The 20,626-nt window shown below is 40.2% G+C and overlaps 1 protein-coding gene across 2 annotated transcripts; it reads right to left on the reverse strand.

Moving 5' to 3' along the window:
• Nucleotides 1–6,775: 6,775 nt before the first annotated feature.
• arel1 (apoptosis resistant E3 ubiquitin protein ligase 1) lies at nt 6,776–20,612 on the reverse strand. 2 transcript variants are annotated; one of them, XM_068338524.1, is made up of 22 exons: nt 20,565–20,612; nt 19,389–19,615; nt 18,776–18,944; nt 16,454–16,674; nt 15,331–15,402; nt 14,378–14,604; nt 14,015–14,252; nt 13,745–13,914; nt 13,390–13,570; nt 12,990–13,234; nt 12,789–12,866; nt 12,557–12,698; nt 12,339–12,460; nt 12,139–12,214; nt 11,847–11,956; nt 11,583–11,762; nt 11,173–11,298; nt 10,379–10,508; nt 10,215–10,273; nt 10,042–10,131; nt 9,775–9,950; nt 6,776–8,799 (listed from the first exon to the last, which is right to left on the reverse strand). In XM_068338524.1, exons 2-22 carry the CDS (start codon nt 19,534–19,536, stop codon nt 8,697–8,699), a joined length of 3,063 nt encoding a protein of 1,020 aa, XP_068194625.1. In that variant the 5' UTR covers nt 19,537–19,615; nt 20,565–20,612; the 3' UTR covers nt 6,776–8,696. The 2 variants fall into 2 exon arrangements, with proteins under 2 accessions (XP_068194625.1, XP_068194626.1); XM_068338525.1 differs by lacking the exon at nt 20,565–20,612 and adding an exon at nt 20,485–20,564.
• Between the last annotated feature and the right edge of the window lie 14 nt (nt 20,613–20,626).

The following is a 20,626-nucleotide window of genomic DNA, read 5'->3' on the forward strand; positions in this document are numbered from 1 at the left end:
ACTCAGTGTGTCTGAGGCCAAAGCACATCTGGACACAATGTGGGGGCTGTTAATCACAAAACTAAACAGCAAAATAGCTCATTCCCCTCATCACAAACACCCAGGAACTTATTTTGTTGCATAATAGCCTTAATTATATCATTTTTGTACTTAGCAATTTCATATTTATATTGAAATAATACAAGGTGTCAAAGTATTTTGTTGAAAGGTGCTACATAGTGGATTTGCTCTGATGATTCTTGCCATACAGAATATTGGACAAACTTTTCTGGCCAGAGTCTTTGCTGATGTAATGTAAAATAGCTCCATGTCAATGGACAGTGTTGGATGTCTAGAAAATATGCACGTCCTTGTGGAGCAGTCGGCGTGTTATGTAAAGGCCTACAGGCTTTGAACTTATGATGGCAGTCCGGAAAGAACGGACTCTAAAGTTTGGGAGGTTTCGTCAGGTCTGTGTTGGGTTATGCTGGAAAAGAAACAAAGAGTGCGGGGAGTTGCAACATCTTAACAGCCAGTCTGATTGATTATGATGACAGTGTCATGGTAGAAGACGAATACAAAGAATGCAAATGTGTTTGCATGTCTGTACAGCCTGGACAGTGTCACCGGTGGGCCTTGTTCTCCTCTCTTCAGGTCCGTCCAAATGAAGCAAACAAATCAACGGCATGTCAGCATGTCTCTGCTCTGTCTATCAGCCCAACACAGGAATATGTATTTTCTTTGACTGACCTCATTCAGGAATTTCACAGCACCAAAACCTCCCCCTTTAGGATCTCAATCAGAGTCTGTTGCATGCCGTTCTCTTGATGTGTCCGTTTGAAAACTGCTAAGCATAATGCAATCTTTGTTTTGTGAGCACCACTTGAGTCTTTGAGTTAGAATAACCCCGTTTGCCTATAATATAAAAGAAAAATCATGTTTCTTTGTGCTAAAAGAGAGTAAGTCATAATTTATTCATCAACAAGCAAACAAATGTTTTAAGTGATATTTTCAGAATATGAGGAAAATAAACAGTTCGATTTTTCTCTCCAATATTCTTGGTGTGGCAATGACCCTTGATGGGAGTTTCTCTGTAACGCCTCGTCTCAGCCAGTTACTGTAAAAAGAAAAATATACCGGTAGATCCTTGCATAGCTCACGCCCAGAGTAAAGCAAATACTATCTGCCATGTCCCTGGCCTTCCTTGTGTTCCGACTTGTTTTTGGCCATTAATGTTCTCCCCAGAGTATCCTGGATGGTATCCTCATCATCCCATTGGGTGGCTGACACCCTTGGACAGGAAGGGACTCCTACCATGACCCACAATGCTAACACACAAAGCAGAGAGAAACCTGGATGAGTTACATCATATCCTATCCAGGCTGTCTTGCATCTGGAACATGATAACTTCACGAGAAGGGATGAGTGTGTGTGTCTGTGTGTGTGTGTGTGTGTGTGCGTGCGTGCGTGGGTACGTACATATGTGTGTGTGTGTAAAGCATCATGTTTTGTAGCTTATTCCTATGATTACATACACAGAATCCAAAATTTACATGCTGTAATGACCATCTAGTGGAGTCTGCTCTTCATGAGAACATAACTGAAATGAAATCAGGCTGAAAACATGCACTCTCCTTTTCAAACGGTTGAGGCGGCAGCTCGCCATTACCTAATGCGAGAGCTGAGAACATTTTGGAGGGAGCAGCTGATGGGATGCAGTCGATCTTTCTGTCAGTCTGACTAGAGCCTCACCTATTCTTCCTCTCTCTGGGGGGGGGTTCCCTGCTGTACTGACCCATCACCACTTGGCAGGACAGGAAGGCTCGCCCCTTCATCAGCTGTTTCCTGCAGGTGTGTGGTACCTCTTTTTTCTTTCTTCCCTGTTTCTTACTGAACTAAACTATGAGTCCTTAAATAAATTTAACAGTTTGCTGTGGGGTTCATGGTGACAATCCAGACACACCAGCGCCTAATTTAAGCAAATACAAAAACCCATTTACATCCTGTCTTCAATGACGGCATCAAACAACAGAGATGAAGGTGATATGTAGCTCTGCACTGTAAACACATTGTAAGCTAGCCATTGCTGATGTGTACACAAAATGCCTTAACATGTGCAGGCCAGATGTGGTTACTATTATTGTGATTGTATGGCTGCGGTCAATGGAGGCCATTCAAAGCATCCTATACAAGTGAAAGTATGAATGAATCAATCCCCCCTCGGAGTTGGCAAACTCTGTAATGGCTCGTACCTCAGAAGATGACTAGTAAGATTGTCAACTTCACAATGCGGCCCAAATTATAGGCAACAGCTGCATTATATGTTGTGTTATTTATTCACAAGCATATAATAGAATAATGCTAATCTGTATTGTGGTTTCTGTCTGTGGTAATTACTTACTTTAGTTTGCATCAACTAACTCATCGGGTAGGACTGAGTTTAAGACATAGACTGACCTGGTGAGGAGTTAGTGTCCAGGAACCGACAGTCTAGAGCTCTTTGTTTGGCTTTCAGTGGCTGTGGTTGTAAGAAGGGCTAATGCCAACCAGACTTTGGCACATACTGAGACCTGGCAAACCTTTTTCCTTCAGAGGTTTCCTGTCTTCAAGTACCTGATTCAGCTGCACATTGCTGGAAGATGAGTGCTCTGTGTCAAATAGAAGTCAGGATGAAAACCACTTCACTGCCTACTCATACCTACTGTGGAGAAAAAAAACATACTGACAACTTGACAGCACTCAGACGGCACAAACCTCTGCCAAAGCGGCTCAGGTTCCTTGTTAACTAAAAAAGCAATATGCCTGTGATAGTTTGAGCTCATAATATGACAACTGACCATGAAAATCTACCCCGGGACTTTGGAATCATATTGCTTTCATTATTAGTTTGATAGTTATTCAAGCAATTCAAAACATTCTCTATTTTGGGATCACCTGAATGAATCAGTATTGCTTCTGCAATGACTTGATCTTAGTTGCATGTCTGTAATATTATTTTCTGTCATCTCTCCATAGTGCATTTTCCATACACCATATAAATTCAAACATTCTGGATCACCAGATGTGCTACTTTGATATTTACCGTTTTTTGTCACAATATCGTGAATAATTCCGGCAAAAACGACTGTGTCAGAGGATCTTTAAAGAACATTTACTGCTACTAGATGCCATAATATGCATTATGACTTACTATATAATGCAATGTTTCAGAAATTGAAAAAGTAACCTGGAATCCACACCCAGACTCGCCTCAAACTTTAATTACCTGTTCTTTGGTTTAAGATCCATCTCAGTACCAAAGTTCAACAAAATCCTGTCATTACTTTTTGAGTAATCCTGCTATGAGACAAACCAACGCCAGCAAAAACACAACCTCCTTGGCAGATGTAATAAGGGCGGAGCAGCACCAAGGTATTTGTTGAACTGTTGGACAGTCTAGATTGGAGGCCCGACTTTACAGAGGAAACATAATGACTTAAATGTTTACAGACACACCGAATGTAATACAGCTGCACATCCCAGCCGGACAACTAACCCCATCAATCAATATCTTCTCTCCAACATCATATATAACATAGACAGCATCAGCTTTGGGACACTTAATCTCCATGCAAGAACGTTTCCAAGACTGCTTGGGGCTGTAAGCCTTTGCTCATCCCTCACCATGAATACATGGGCAACAACTTTCAAGATAAAACTTAGTCGTCCTGTTTCTAATACAGGACTGTATTTTAACAAGGAATTTCATCCTTGTGTGGCAACTTGTTCAGTGTGGACTTCCACCATCCCAGTTTGGGTGCTGAGAGCCAGGTCTCAGCACTTAAATCACAGAGGATTGATCGGGTCAATGGATCACAATCTGTGAAATAACAAGGGAAGAAGGGAAAAACCTCTTTAATCATCAGCAGCATCCCTTCCATGCATTCCTTTGCTGCATTTAGTTGCCAGACTATTGTCATCACTGGGATGGGGATTTTACATTGCCATTTTGCTCATAATCCCCAACCATGTCAATTGTAGAATTACAGTCACCATTCAGAACAGGTGCCAATAAAGACCCCAAAAGCACAACTCCAAATGACAAGGATGAAGCAGGAATTCCATGTAAAATAGTCAACGTTGTTCTTTTGATGCCCTGGTTGTTCAAAATTCCTGATCTTACATGATTTCGGATGATTGACAATGTTTGGACAGAGGTCTGAAAATCCTCTTCATGTAACACAAATTCCAAGTGCCCTCAGAAGTGAAGGGGAAACTGTTTGGAGAGAACTTATATCCCCATCCGCTTGTAGGAGCAACAAACTCCTGTCCCTCAAACAACCCTGATGAAGATTGGCCTCTAAATCAGTCCAGCCATCAAAGAGAATGGATACCTGCTGCCAATCCCATTGGCAGTTAATCAGTGGCATCCAATCAGGTAATGAGGACCTTCTTGTTGGAATGGGAAGCAGACAACCCCATGGCTGTTTTATCAGGAAGGAGGGAGACTGGTAATGTTCTAAAGATACTCCAGGCGTGTCACACTTGTGTTGTCTGCCCTGTGAACATCGTCTGCAGACAATCATCTTTGATCAGAGGAACTGATTGACATCTCTAGACAGGGTGTCTGACTCAGAGACTGGAAATGAGGTACTGCATTTTTCACTATGTAAATTCTTTGCTCGAGGAGAACCACCCATAAATGGACTCCCCTTGGAACTCAACAATCCTGAACCCCAAAACTAAGCTACATTCAGAGTCTGGAGCTGTTTATGGAACAGTACATGGAAAATTTGTCAGACAAACATGTTTTCCCAGTGAATTAGTATCAGCAGAAGAATTTACAAAAGATGCACAGTATTGTTACTGAATGATCTCCCACAGCTTTGCTGGAGAAGGACAACCATTCCAACATGGTACATTATTCTTAGTGAGTGCCAGAGGATGACTCTCTGATTTGTGGACCCCTTTAGCAGCATTCCTGGGGGAAATTCAAGAGAACATTATGCAAATCCACAGGTGCATGCCAAGACCGAATAACTACACTTCTGTCTCCAAGTACTTCAAGATGCCTTTCTGCTTGCTCCATATGTATTCAGGACTCAGTGTGAGGACGCAAGCCAGGAACATGCACATATAACATGTAGAGCCATGGGTCTGCATGTCAACAGCCTTAAAGCAAAGCAATTAAAAAGGATTTTTAATTATACAGTCCACCACCAGACAGTATGACTCAGGCAACAAACATTTAGTTGTGCAAGAGTGTGTTCCTATCATGGGCTGATACGGCTACCACAAACTATATGGTGAAAGAAAAGGGAGTTTTCCATCGCTATTTATATAGTGATGGAAAACTCATTTGCTCTGTGTTGACTACTGGAAGTCTGGGGGGTCCAATGAAGACAGGAAAGTTCCTAATCATGTGCTACTGCTGTCCTGAGGAGATGACAGAAGGCACGTCAGATGTAGTGACACTGCCCTCTTGTGTTTATACGTGTGTGTGTGTGTGTGTGTGTGTGTGTGTGTGTGTGTGTGTGTGTGTGTGTGTGTGTGTGTGTGTGTGTGAGAGAGAGAGAGAAAAGATCAGAATATATATCATTGAAGAATCTCAACACAATTACTTTCTAGTTTTGCTCTGATCCTAACAGCTGTAATGATAGTGGATACCGCTTTATTTAAATGACAGTAAACCACAAACATGTTTTAGTTTGCCATAAAGATGAAACAGGACTTCCTTTCAGTCATTTCACCCACCCTTGTAACCTGAACTGTAGGTTGCGATACCTTCTAATCAAGAAGAATTGATGACAATAAAAGTGCTTTCATGTAGACCACTAACAAAATAATACCACAGGTTTAGAATGGCAGGTATAGTTAGTTTTGCAGTGACTCCTCTGTTCTGGTAAAAACCATATTGGATTAGTTTTTTTCTATCCAATGAGATTTTTTGCTTTGACCAGATAGACTGGTCCCTGTGTTGTCAGTTAGTTGCAAGGTCATTGATATTGGGGAGAAATGTGCTCTTTTCTTTACCAGGAAGGCAAAAGGCACCCTTGGGTTCACTGATAGATCACTCATGAGCATTAACAGATTACTTCTCAAATAAAATACAAGGTTGGTACCACCACAATGCTCAATCATTTGATAAACATACACATAAATAAACTGTTTCACATGTTGAGTCAAACAAGCCTATGAGAAGTGCATCTGATGTGACATTCAAAGCTAACTTTGCTTACAACATAACAGGGGCTAACGGGGGTGTGGGTTGTCAGTCACTCATTTTATTGTCAGTACTTAAAAAAAAAAAGAAAGAACTCATTTTAAACTTACCTTTAAGTACAGGAGATTGTTTCATTTTGAAATTAAATTTCTAACTTTCAATTTTGTTTCAATTTATTTCAGTTCTACACGCACAAAGTGGTGGAGGAAGCACTTTTCTGTTGTGTGAACTCAGTGATTTAATTTAGATTACCATTGGATTTTGTACTCCGAGAGGATAAAATTGTCAGTATTTCTGTTTGTGAAATTTCTCTCCCAATTTGCCATGTACATTTACATAACGTTTTTTGGAGCAATTCTCTTAAAAATCCCAACAAATATTTTGTAGTTTGGAAACATGTCCAGTCATAGTTCCAACTTCAAACTATAAAATTTAAGGAATACAATGAAAAACTTAATATTTTCGACGACAGCTGCTTTTCCAAATTTTAAAAAGACCTTTTATCACGTTTTCTTGATTGACACAGTACCCAGTTTAACAGGGTACCGAGTACATTCACTTGATCCAAATATGGGGTACAAAACATGTGTTGATAAAAATTCAGTCCATTACTTTTTATTCCCATTAACAAAGGACCAGCAGTGTAGAGAATCTCAGACATTCATCAGCGAGACTTACTTTAAAAAAGAAAAAGAAAAAAGTGTCCCAGGTTCAAAGTCATACACAAATATTTCACAATATCTACATTGCTAAAAGTCACATTCAGGTCATGTAACCCAGAGACAACCCCGACATTAAATAGTAGTACTTAAACAGTGCTCATGAAACGCAAAACACTTACAAGGGCATTAAACTACAAGACATATAGGCCTCTTTCACATTTGTTTATGACAGTCATACTTAATGGGACATCTAACACATCTAAAGCTAAAACTACCTTAATTTCAAATTAATTTCAGCCATTGGTATTGGTGCTGAAAACCCTTAAAGAAAACATGTCCAATGCTATCCTCAGTACATTAGATCAGGATTATGTAACTCAAGCATAGACTAATGTTTAAACCCTCCTCACTCTAAAAACCTATGTAATTCATCTCCATCTACAGAAACTAGAGCCAAAATGTGAAATCTGTTAGTGGACAATAAATCATTTATTCTCAACTGTGACGATCATGTGAGGAGAGAGACTGCATCCAGAGAACTGCATGGGGAAGAAACGTGTTCAAATAAAACGGTGCTGAGAATACTCTTCTTTTTGCTTCCAGTAAACAGGAATGTACTCAAATGCTCTGCTAACACCATCAACACACACTATAATAAAACAGGTGACGAACATGAACACTCAGGAACAACATAAATCATGGAAGGTTATTAACAGAGCGAATGGGAGAAAACAATTCAATTGATTCAGGATGTAAACAATATTAGTGTTAAATTACTTATAATAATTAGTTATAATAACACAAAGGACACTGATATAATGCATCAGGTTACAAAGCATGTCAGATTAAATGACCGATGGATGTTTAGTCAGTTCTGTGAGGAGGCAACTACAACCACACTGTGAGTTTGTGCTACATGTGCTTGAACACATATAGACCTGTGCCAGATAATGCAAAGGTAGGAGATTCTGAGGTAACCCCATACATGGCTGTCAATGAAAATAGAAAAAGCATATCGCATATATAACAATATGTTTGTTATATATGAATGCTCATCAACATCCAGTCAACACACATCAACAACAAACAATGAACAACTTTTGTCTCAGGACACATTCACAGGCAAAGGGTATGAATAAGGCAAGTTATAAAAGACAAGAAAAAAAGCATTTTCCCCCAACTGTTTTTCAATTCACAATAAGTTAAAAACATGTATAAACAATAGAAATTATGTGGTTACTTTTAAAACCCATTCATTTGAGACAGAAAAAAAGCTTATAGAAATGATATAAACTCTTAACCCATCAACGTGCAACAGTAAAGAAATCCCTTCTCCTTCAATGTCAAATCAAAACGGTAATCAAATTGGAGTGTGTACACAGTACTATATACAAGTATGTAAATAAAACAGTGATTTATTTACATACACACATCAGTCCCTGATCGATTAAGGCCAAAGTGCTGTAGATGCGAGCACCACCCACATCGCACGATTAATGCTGTCGTTGATGCTGTCGTGTTCCTCAGTTTGCAAATTGTAAAAGAAGCAGTTATACATTAATACTCAAGGCTTTTTCTTCAAACATATAAAACTAAACACGCTTCAGCATTAAGAATTAAACTACCTCCACTCACACCTTTCAGCAGATCCTGCTTTACTTTTTGAGAACAGCCAGATATTTTATATACATACAACAGCAATGGTGTTCATGAGATTCAGCCGTCTGGGACTTCCTGTATTGTTCTCTCCACCTGAGAGAGAGGATTCATAGAGTCTGAGTGATTCTGTCGAAAAAGCTGTTTTTGAAGTAGAACTGGAGCGGGGAGGCAAACCAGAGTGCCAGTGACTTAAGTCAGAGCATGCCAAAGCCCTCGCTGCCCTCATTGATGGCCAGCTTGAGCATCCTGTGCAGTTCCTCATAGGAGTCATAGGTAGGGAGGCACAGCTGGTTAAAACTGGACAGGGATGAGGACAGCAGAACGTAAGCTCAAGATGAAATTCTGATGAAGCATTTAAACATGGTGATACACGAGACAGAAACATTTGCAGATCTAAAATTGTCATATTCTACATTTTTGTTATCGTTACCAAGTCTAACAAAAGGACAAATATCAACACTGACTTAATCGTAAACATTTCCATGCCTAATTTATCTTATTGCTGTCTGGCAAAGAGCTCCTTCATTGCACAAGAACTTTTAAAAAGATATTAATGAGCTGGACTATTGTGTTGGGCGTCATGTGTCATTAGTACCAAAAATACAGCTCATGTCATTTGTTTTGAGTTAATCCTGCAGGCAACAGTTGCCAGCCATACGTGTCATTAGAGCAACACAAAAGTATGTATTGTAATCAACTGCTGACAACAGATGAAAAAGTGCGCTATTTTCTCTTATTTAATGTTTGCTAAAAAGCAGCTGCTTTATAATAAAAAAAAAAAATTTTGTCAAAAGAACAAATGATGTCAGGTTAGCAACATTGTGAAGTTGTAGAGAACATCCTACTGTAAAATGTGTACTTAATAAAGGTCAAGGGGCATTTCATCGCTCAAACAGGATAGAGATGCCATAAGGGTATAAGCTGTATATTATAGTACAGTATAGTATAGTATAGTATAGTATAGTATAGTATAGTATAGTATAGTGCTATAAAAGTATATCTTGGACCTAATAACGGCACGACTGTGAATACTGGATGTAATGTGGGGATGGTGAACATGTTGTTTTGCCATTCCACTTGGCACATATTGAAATATTCATTGGGAGCAGTTAAAACTGATGAATTAGTGGTGAATGATTAAAGGTCAGTGATCACCAGCATTCTCAGGACTCATCTTCTGGGGATCATGAATGTCAAGTTAGAACATTCCAGATTGGGCCAAAGTGCCCTCCCAAAAGGTGTGTGTGCATCTGCCTGCGCTGTCCGACTCACCAGGTGTGTGCAGTGGGCAAGGTGCTGTGTGTTGGGGCGGCGATAATCTGGAAGGAGGGGCAAAGGGTGTTAAACCCCCCGTGGGGTAGCTGAGAGGAGCCTGTGGTGAACTGCAGCAGACGAGCCAACTCCTCCTGGGTGAAACTGGACACCACAGCCCAGAACCACTTCATCACCTGAGGGGACAGAACAAGCAACCTGTTCACACACACCATCATCAGCAGCCTGATGTTGGAAGGAAAATGAATGGACTGTTCCGGGACATGCCTTTTCCCTGAAGTGCCACGATCCTCCAACGATTACGGCATGAGCCTTGAAGTCCTGCACGTTTATATCACCGGTGCCACACATCAAGAGCTGACAGGAACAAACGGGAAATCCTTTTATTCACTGGCATTTCAAAGACTAACAAGACGGATAATAGAGATAATCACACGTACCTCCAACTCATTCTCATCAAATATGGCTAGCAGATTTTCTGGAACAAGTTCGTTCAAACCTGCAGTTCGTCACAAGGCTACATTAGTTGAGAGCGTAAAACTGGAAATCTCACGTGAGTGATGTGACAGAAGAGCAGACAGCAGCTGTGCTAAAGCTTCCTTACCTTTCAGGAAGTGTTCCACCTCATCTCTCACCTGACTGGCCAATCTGTACTGGGCCAGCAGGTTGAGATAATGCATCTTGTTTTCATTGGTGACAGCAATGTGAGCTCCCCCTGATATCAGCTCCATCACCTGTAAGAGATCAAGCGACAATGCTGGAGCCTGTTCTCCCTGACATTGGAGTGTGAGGCGACGTACATCCCGCACAACATTGCAAATTAATCGCAGGGCCAAACAAACAACCAATCAACTCACATTCATATCATTCATATCACGGGCAATTTAGAGTCACCAATTCACCTATTTTGCATGTTTGTGGTGGTGGAAGGAAGCTGGAGAACTAGCAGAGAACCCACAAAGAGACAAGGAGAACCTAAAAACTCCAAACAGAGAGGTGGATCTGAAAACAGGCATCAGCACCTCACCCTAACCACCATGGTGCCCCCAGCATTAGTTTCAGGTTTGGGAAATTAATCTAAAGAGACAAATAAATAAAATTCCATTTGGACCAATATTTATTCTTAAACAGTGTTGAAGTATAAATCAATTTGGGGAGTTCCACAGCCAGTAATGTTGTTGTATACTAGCAACTGAATAACAAAGATTAAAAAATGGACCAGGATGTCATGGTCCGCTGGTCCACCTTTGTATAAACCCATCACTCCCCCTCTTAAGGAAGAATGAGAAACTTGCCAAACAACCAATATGTTCTCTTTTGTTTGGTTTATTGCTACTATCGCCTATGAAATGACGTCAGGGATAAAAGAGGATGTTCCCTTCCAAAACATTGCCTCACCTTCTCCAGCTGTCCCGACTTGCTGTACTTCTCTTCAGCAAACACCAGGTCCATTTCACTCACGTCATTGTTTAGGATGAAGCAGACTTTAGTTTTGTAGAACTCCTGGTCGTCTGTCTCAAAGTACTGGATGTAGAGAAGAAACCAAAAACACACATTTCTCTTTTTAATAAATGGCACTTCATTTCATGGGGGAAGGATGAAAAGATGAATGGGTTCTTTTTGAAGTGGGTTTTGAAATCTTAGAAGGTTGAATAAACAGTGAAACATGCTGGATTGTTCTCCGTGAAATAAATAATGGCAAGAAAAGCATAGAGTATCTTGGCTTTGTGACGAATGCAGAAGTAATGAGAAGATGCATCTGAAAACAAGGGGTAAACAATGAAAAGACGACCTGTGCTGTTCCATACCTTGTAGTTCATCCTGAGGCCAATGATCTGAGCTAGGAAGGACCGTGTGAAGCGAGCCCGTACCAGCTGTTTGTAGGCCCCACCCAGAGCAGACTCATACAGGCACTTCCCTACAATGCGACCTGCAAACTCATACATCTTTAGACGCAGGTGCAGTGGCCGGTCAGCGTTCGGGTGCACCTGGAAAATAAAGATAATTCAAATCTTGGTCTTTAATTTCACTTGAAAGTGATTTGACTCAAGTTTTAAGAAAAAACAACCTACCAGACCCTGGTTGTTTTCACTGAAACGAGTGAACAGCTGGTTGGAGGTGTCAAAAAGAGTTTTACAAATCAGCTCAAACCACTCCCTACGAGGACCCCCCCAGTCCAGAGCTGCAGAGACACGTCAATTGAGCACTGTCACCATAACAAATTATTGGTTCTCTTACTTTTATTAAGGTGTGATTTTCAGGCATTCACGTTTTAAAAAGTGTTTGCTGGAATATCAGAAAAACATGATATTTAGCACACTACGTTCACATCAACACTCAGACATATTTAAATGTTTTGCTTACCTTCCTCATCCTGAAACACAACCTCAAAGTTCTTACTCCAGTCTGACACAGAGAAATTCTTTGTAGCTTTTAAGGACTAAAAAGCAGCAAGAGGGACAGAAAAATGAATTTGAATGATCACTGATCACTAAGTTAACATTGACGTTAGAATTACACAAACAAGTTTTGAAGAATCAATTTTATAACAAAGCAGCACTCACAGAATCTAAAATGAAGTGTCGACTTATTTTTAGGCAGGTTTTGGTACGAGGTCTCTTGGAATGAATGTGCCTGAGTTCACGTTGAAAAAAGTTCACCTTGTCTTGAAAGGTTTCAGAACCACCTGTGGACCACAACATCAGGTTAGTCCAATAGTCCCCAAAAAGGACAAGATGTACTTCACTAATGACGACAGTGATCACATTAGATCAAGACCAACCAATATTCTTATGCAGGAAGCGAATAAAGGTAGCAGCCATGATGTTCCTGTCTTTACAGCTGAGCTCTACCGGAGGCTGTATTCCATCATCCACCACTAAAGTTAGATACTTATGAATTGGGTCAGGACCATAATAGGTAAACTGAGAAGAGAGAAGGAAGGCATGATGAGACTGTCAAACCTGATAAAACTGAAATGATCTTCCGGGACTTCTGGCGTCAGTTTTCCTTACCTTCGTTCCTGGACATACTCTAAAGGTGAAAAGGCGCCATGGAATAATTTTCAGGTAGAACTCCTTCACGGATAGTTGCTGTTTGGCATAAATGTCAAATCATGCTGTATTACTGTTGAGTTCTGCCCCTCAAATACAATATGAATTTTTCTTTGTTATATACTGAACTCCAAAAGAAACATTAATATTCTGTCCACTAACCTTTGGCGATATGTAACAATAGACCTTTTTTGGTTTCTTGACCTTCTCAGGTTGTCCCTCCACAGGAGAGTCATGCTCATCCTCCTCTTCTCCCATGGAGGGCCTCCTCTGGGGAGCTAGCAAAGAGGAGGCTGGTAACTGCCATGAAGAACTGCTGTAGTTCCCACTGCTGTAAAGGTAAGCCTCAAAGTAGATGCTTATGCCCGGAGTGGAAACGTTCTTCTCCACACAGGCCTTCTCATTCTCTGAAATAAGCAAAATGACTCAATATTAGGCTCTGACAACAAAGGCACAATAAACTAGAACGTTCTTCGATGCATCTAAAGGTTATTCATGTTGTTGCATCTCATTTTTTGTTGGTAGCAATGATTTTTTTTTTTGGCAAGAAAAAACTGCTCACCATTGAGAACAATAATGTCGAATTCCCCGTTGCTGAGCGGCTGGTCCTTATAGGAGATGCGGGTTCTGAAACAGCCAGTCCGTCTCAGGGTCAGTCTCATCAGAACCTGGCAAAGCTGTTTATTGAGTGAAACTGACTTGCTGTAGTATTCGTCCGTGCTGTCATCATCCACCGTGCCCAGCTGGAAGAAGAGAGAAACTAACATGAATCCAACTTTAGAAAATCACCTATAATTGACTTGTTCTGCTTACATTGTAGCAGCTGTGCAAAGACGAAAATCATTAAGAATCTTTATCAGAAAAATATCATCAAATTAATGCTAAACTAGTAACTGAAATAGGTTTTGTTGCCTTACAGAGTGCACGTGGACACTGTAGTTGGTTTCATCTGCGAGAGACGTGGAGTTGCTGGTCGGGTTTCCATATTCGTCCCTGGGCTCAATCTGCAAAGTGTGTTGTTGACCGTGCGTCACCACCAGTGTGGAGAAATGGTAAGCTATCTTGGTTTTGGATGGGACCACTGTCCCTGCAGCAAGCAAAAATACAAAATAACACTCAATCAGCAATATGAACTTGTCCAATCAATAAACACACAGTGATGTTTGGGCTGCACCTAAATCGAATACCTGGCTGGAATATCTTGTAATAAGGGCTGTAAGCCACATTGAGGCCACCCAACTTGACAGCAACTTCATATCGTCCAGCCTTTCGTACTGTGAAGGCCACTTTGACTATGTTGGACTCTGGCTCTTGCAGAACCTCCTGTGTGACAGGGATGTCCAGAGCGAGTTCAATGTGGGTGATGTTGACCCTCAGTCCCACAGGACGATGAGCTGGGAATGGCTGGCCATTCTTATAAAACAGCTGTGAAGACAGAAATCATAAAAGACGCATTATTTAATTTTTTTTTTGACTGTGGTGCATCTTAATAAATGGTCGTGTAAAAGTCAAAAGGAAAGACAAGACAGGACAAAAGAATCAATCATTACCTGGACCCGGAAGCTCATAGTCTGCCCCACTTCCTGTGGTTCCTTCCAATCCCAAGATACCTTGCAAGAACGTGGGTCCAGGTAATTACCCCGGACATAGTCATAGATACTCCTGTCACCACGTCGCCCTGGATCCTCATTTTGCAGGAAGCTGACAACTCTCGCTGCAAGCTCACAGAGGAACTTGATGGTGAAGACAAATGCTATGATGGAAACAGTAATTCCACCTGCCATAAGATGACAAGAGGCACAAGTTAGAATACGGTTGCTAAAAATTATATGAAGTGGTGCTGAAATACCACTGAAACTGAATGGATTTGAGTCCTACAAAGGTTATATATGACAAACTTTAGAAAAAATTCTTGGTCTCTACAAATACCATCAATAAACTAAAATATAAAACAATAAAGACATCAGATCTACACCACAGCTGAAGCAGTGAATACTTGCAGAAATAGTAAAAATATAGTGCACCTACAAATGTTAAAAACAAAAGGCAAACCCACAGAATTAATTAAGAATCCTGCATCCTGTATGTGAGTTGTTCCCCTGCAAATATTTTAAACGTGATGAATTAAGAATTCATCAGCACCTGCAAGTGTTTTCTTGAGCCTGAGGTCTATTCTCTTTGGCAAATACCTTGAGTCCAGAATGACTTTAAGTCATTGAAAATATTTTACTATTGCTCTGAACTGAAGGAAGCAGCATTTAGCATCAGAGTTAAAGGGGAGGGGCCTCACCGGGTCTGCCATCAATGGGTTTTTGAGTGGACGAGGCAACTCCATAATGATGTACGAGTTGTCCATTCAAAAAGCTACTGTATACATGTATATAGTGGGGTTAGCCACCTGAACTAAACCAATGTAATGATTTGACAGAATGAGTCACTCATTCTGTAGCAATTCCACAACTATCTACATGAAACCGGATCTAAACAGCTAACAGAAACTCACCAATCACGTAAAACATGAGGTCCCTTATCAAGAAGCACAGTGCAACAGTACAGCCAAATGTGAGAGCTCCCGCTGAAAAGATACAACATGTTACTTCAGTTAAAAAATTATACCGTTTTATCATAGCCACAGACATCCCTGCTTCTATCCTACTTGGTGTGTCGAATTACTTTTTGATTGAAAGGTTTTCCTAACTTACGTGTACTAATATTTCTGTCTGCTAAGCCTTATGGTTGATCAATAGTGATGTTATAAAGAAACATTTCCTCTATTGTTCTTAGCCTGTGACTAAATAAGAAGTAAGATGAAAGAAGAAAAAATATTTTTATTATCCCCCTTGGGGAAATTACTTTTAATCTTTAGTACGCTTTAATCTTTAGTAATCTTTAATCCCTCAGTACATTAAGTACTTTTAAATACTCTGTTTTTATAAGAGAAAAATATCAAACCAAATAGATATTCATTCAGAAGAAAAATCACACTTTATGTTCAATTATATAAAATCATAATTTGCCATGTACAGCTGTGTTTTATATCAAAATGTTTATGTTGTAATATAAAACACAGATGTACTTGGCAAGTTATGATTTTATATAATTGAACATAAAGTGTAATGTTTCTTCTGAATGAATATCTATATGGTTTGATATTTTTCTCTTATAAAAACAGAGTATTTATATCAAAATGTGTAGCACGGTGGCGCAGCACGGTGGCGCAGTGGGTAGTGCTGTCGCCTCACAACACAGCGGGTCCAGGTTCGAGTCGAGTCCCGCTCTGTGTGGAGTTTGCATGTTCTCCCCGTGTCTGTGTGGGTTCTCTCCGGGTTCTCCGGCTTCTTCCCACCTCCAAAAGCATGCGCTTCAGGTTAATCAGCCGGTTCCAAATTGCCTGTAGGAGTGAGTTTGTGTGTACATGGTTGTCTGTCTTTGTGTGTGGCTCCGCGGCGCACTGGTGTCATGCCCAGAGTGTCCCCCGTCTCACGCCCTATGCCAGCTGGGATAGGCTCCAGCTCCCCGTGACCCACTGTGGCGGATGCAGCGGCAGAAAATGGATGGATGGTGTATGTTGTAATGAAACGAATAAATAAAATCGATCTAAAGGAGTTTAATTATCAGGATCTTACCAACTGACCACTTTTCATTCAGACGCCTCTCAGACAGGCTGTGTACCAGCCGGATTTCGTAGTCCTGGTCACGACTGCCTTTGGACGTCTTGAGGATCTTTATGCCTGTGGACAGCCTTATGTAGTCTTCGTAGTAGTAGCCCCAGGCAGCTAGAGACAGGGGCAGTTGACTGTCGAACTGAGACAGATCATCCAGATTCATACAACCCAAGGACGTAAGTCTGCAGTAGGAAACAAAAGTAAAAGTGTAAGCTAGGTAAATAAATGACAGGACTAGTGGTAACATTTTATGACTAATTGTGTATGCTGTTAGGCCACCAGGACTGTGTACACAGAAAAAAAAACACTTGTTTTTCTGAAATACTGCAAAATAACCAAAGCTCATTATCAGCTACATTCTTTAGATGATTGAAATGGAACACTGATGCAGAATAGTATGTTGTGCAAAAACACTAAATGGTTAAGTTTTAGTGCAAAGGTTTCGATAAATAAATGGTTGTAACCATAATCTCCCATTAAAGGGGAGATCAGATCGCAGAATGGTCTCTGTCAGCACAATGAAGTACAAACACAGCAAGATTGTGCTTCTGCTGCATTTAACCTTTCACAAAGATATTAAAAATGGCCATTATGGAAGTCAATAACATTATCTCAATAATAACTGAAATAAGATGAACATATTCTGGCTGTAAAAGCAGGGTTTAGTGAAATAAAACAGACAAGAACAGTATTTTTCTTTGCAAACACACTGACATTCTCAATCTCCTCAGTAAAACAAAAACGAGACTTTTCCAGAAGTCAAATTTCTGGCAACAGGACATATTTAAACAAAGCTTAAGTATGTAACATTCCAAAATATAAAACAAATTCACTCCAGCTGTAACCACTGTGCTCTCATGGGATATCTAATGAGACTTCAACCTCCCCATTAACAGCAGAATGTTTATGATAAATGAATGTTTCTAGACAGTTAGTTAATGGATTGTAGCTCAGCTTGAAATGTGTTTGTATTTAAGTCTTACCACATACACAACACAACGGGGGCAGAAATCATGTCACAACTATTACCTTCAAAGATCTGATACTGCACCCACTGTTAAAAGTGGGCAGTTTTCCCTGAACAGATGAAAACCTTGTTATGGTTAGGTGATTAAAAACACACAAGTGATCTTCAGATAAGTTATAATCAACTTTGTAAACTGAAACTAATCAGGGCAAACAGGCCAGCTTTTGATAAAGCAGCAGCGGGTTCTGAATGCATCGACGGAAAGGATTCAAGACTTGTACATGATGTAGATTGCTGCAGGGTCTCACACTAAGTCTCTATAAAAGACTTTTTACTGCAGTGACCCTCTGAAACACTGCAGCCTCCACACCTCAGGTTCAGCAAACAGCCACTAATGAAAGGAGAGGGTGCCCTCAAGTGGGCATAAACAAACATAGCTTGTGTAAGAGTACAAACATGATGGGCCAGTCTACTAATTGAAGCCAAAAAAAAGCTGCAACACCTAACCACAATAAAGGTAACTGACTAATCGGACAAAAACAGTTCCACTACGATGAATTATTGCGTATCCAGTCAGAGTACTAGTTATTTTCAGGTAAAGATAACTACCCTTTACATGCTTTTTTTGAGCTGCCTGAGAGATCAGTTCACAATAGCAAAAAACAAGTGCTTTAAAATGAGTAGTAAAGTTGATGACAATGAACAAGTAAAAAGGTAATAAAGTAGCCTCAAACAAAACCAGAGAAGAGAAAAACATCATTCCATATGCAAATGGAAACCAAACTAAAATTAAATGAGGCACATGTAGTGAATCTGAGATAGCTCAATGATTTACAAGACTCCCATATACTGATAGATAGGGTTGTGAAGAATAACTACTGTAATTAAAAATAAGAAAACTTCAGGTCAATTTCTTTTTCTTCAGTTTTACTGTAAACAATTACTGATAATGTAGCTATTGTATTACTGTAAAAAATTAACTGGGTTATCATGGATCAGGCTAGTTTCCCATCATAGTTTTCTATCCTAACCGACCTATGGTGAAGGTGATTAGTTTGTTTTTTGGAACTGAGTTCACTGGAAAAAGGACAACCTAACCGGAATAACCCTTTATTTGATTAACTTGCTTTATGGAACAGGCCTCATATACACGTAACAATTCAAGACACTATTTAAAAAAAACCCACACAATACAAAGCCTGGAAAATTTTGCCTTTATGATTTGCCAATAAATAATTGTTTCAGAAAAAGGAAAGCTGCATATACTGCTTGCCAGATTTGTGTGAATGTTAAATTTAAGACCTTTTATTGCTTACATATGGTAGTAGTGCTCCAGATTCTGGGAGCAAAGCCACTCCTGGAAGGCAAAGTCTCTCAGCAGCTGGATGTGGGCCTCAGCGATTTCCCTCCAACGCTGCTGTTCCTTCACCACCTCTTCCAGTCGACTAAGTACACTCAGACTCAGTTCCTCCAGTGTCTGTACATCTGAGTGATGCATGAACAGCACAAAAAAAATCCCCAATCACATACTTGCCAACATGCCGACTTCAGCATATGTTACACTCCAGTACGACTTTTAATTATCTGTTAAGTCTGTTACAGTCCATTAAAGCGCTGAAAAATGCTGATTACCGGTATATATATTTACCACAATTAGTGTTTAAATCCAAAAATGTTACCATGAAAAAAAAAAAAGCGATAAAACCTCTGTGAACTAAATACAGTGAATTTTTATTTGGCTAAATGTGACACATATTCATGGAATTTGTGCTCTGAAAAGTTTTGAATAAGATTAGTAATTGTTCTAAATGGAGAGTTTCAAGCAATAACAAGTCTCACCGTGCAGATCACTGGAACAACACCAACTAACTTCATGCATAGTTTTCAAGCAAAAAATTGTCATGTAAAATACCACTGTAACCCACTGACCTTCAAATAAGTGTCTGTACTGAGAGAGGCTGTGTCTTTGGAACCATTCCTCAATCTGACTCTCTTTTCCTTTCTTCCAGCGTATTTCCCAGAAGAAGACCCACAACACTGAACAGAGGAGGAATGTCAGGAAGAAGCGGCGGTCCATCAGACCATTTTTCAGCCTTCACTCAGACCTCTCTGTGGTCAAAGGAATACTGCCTCTCACAGGGGGCAAGTTGAGTTTCCTGCGATTGAAAATACAACTGTTAAGGCTCAAAAACAGCTAGATCGAAATACAAATCAAAGAAATGATTGTTGGCAAATAAGATGTGTGATGAATTGGTCAACTAGAGAGGAGTAATTCAGCCTAAAAGCCGCAAAGTGAGTCGCCTTGCCAAGAAAGCATGAATATTTAAATGTCGCCGTGGAGAAGTGTTGGCTGCTGGTAGAATAACATTACGTGCAATATCCACAGCACTGAAATATGCATGAGGAATATGGCTAATGAAAGGTCATGCAACCAGCTGTCTGGTCAAGACATCAGCTGAAGTCACATAAACAGGTAAATAAAAGCCGAGTTACGCCTTAAATTCCATTCAACAATAGTCCAGATGGCGGTGATGGCACCGACAGTGAGAAGTGCTCTACATGAGTTAACTTCAGTTCAAGTGTCAAAACGTCTTCACATGCCATGCGATGTAAGTTTTAATAAATACATGAATGAATAAATAACTACATGGATAAATCATAACTTTTTTTAAAAAAAAGCCAACTAAAAGACGTGTACAGTCTGTCAGCTTTAGTTAAGTTTTCGGGACAGTCGCCTGAAATGCATGCAGAAGACACCAGAAGAGGAATATTGACAGTCTGGTTGTAAATTATTACCCGTTTTCGTGGGTTTCCTGACAGCAGTAGAGCCAGGAAAACCTGTCGGCTGTTAACGATCACTAGCCTCAGACTTCAAACCTGCTACGGTGGCATTATGGCATACGACCAGTGAACAACAGCACAACGCTAACAGCTAGCCAAAATCACCCACAATGTCAGCGTTATTTCATAAAACTCTTAACCCTCTCATCGCTACCGTCAAGATGTACCCCAGATCCATAAGTACCTGTTTGCAAAAGCGGCTCTGCACAGACAACAGAAAAGATGGAAATGTCCTTTATCAATGATGTTTAACATTAAACATACCTTCGACTGTCAGGCATTAGCTTGGCTAACGGAAAATGCGCAGAGAAGTTGTCGATTTTTGA

The sequence above is a fragment of the Antennarius striatus genome, chromosome 17, assembly GCF_040054535.1.
Source record: "Antennarius striatus isolate MH-2024 chromosome 17, ASM4005453v1, whole genome shotgun sequence".
In the NCBI taxonomy this organism is placed as follows: domain Eukaryota; kingdom Metazoa; phylum Chordata; class Actinopteri; order Lophiiformes; family Antennariidae; genus Antennarius; species Antennarius striatus.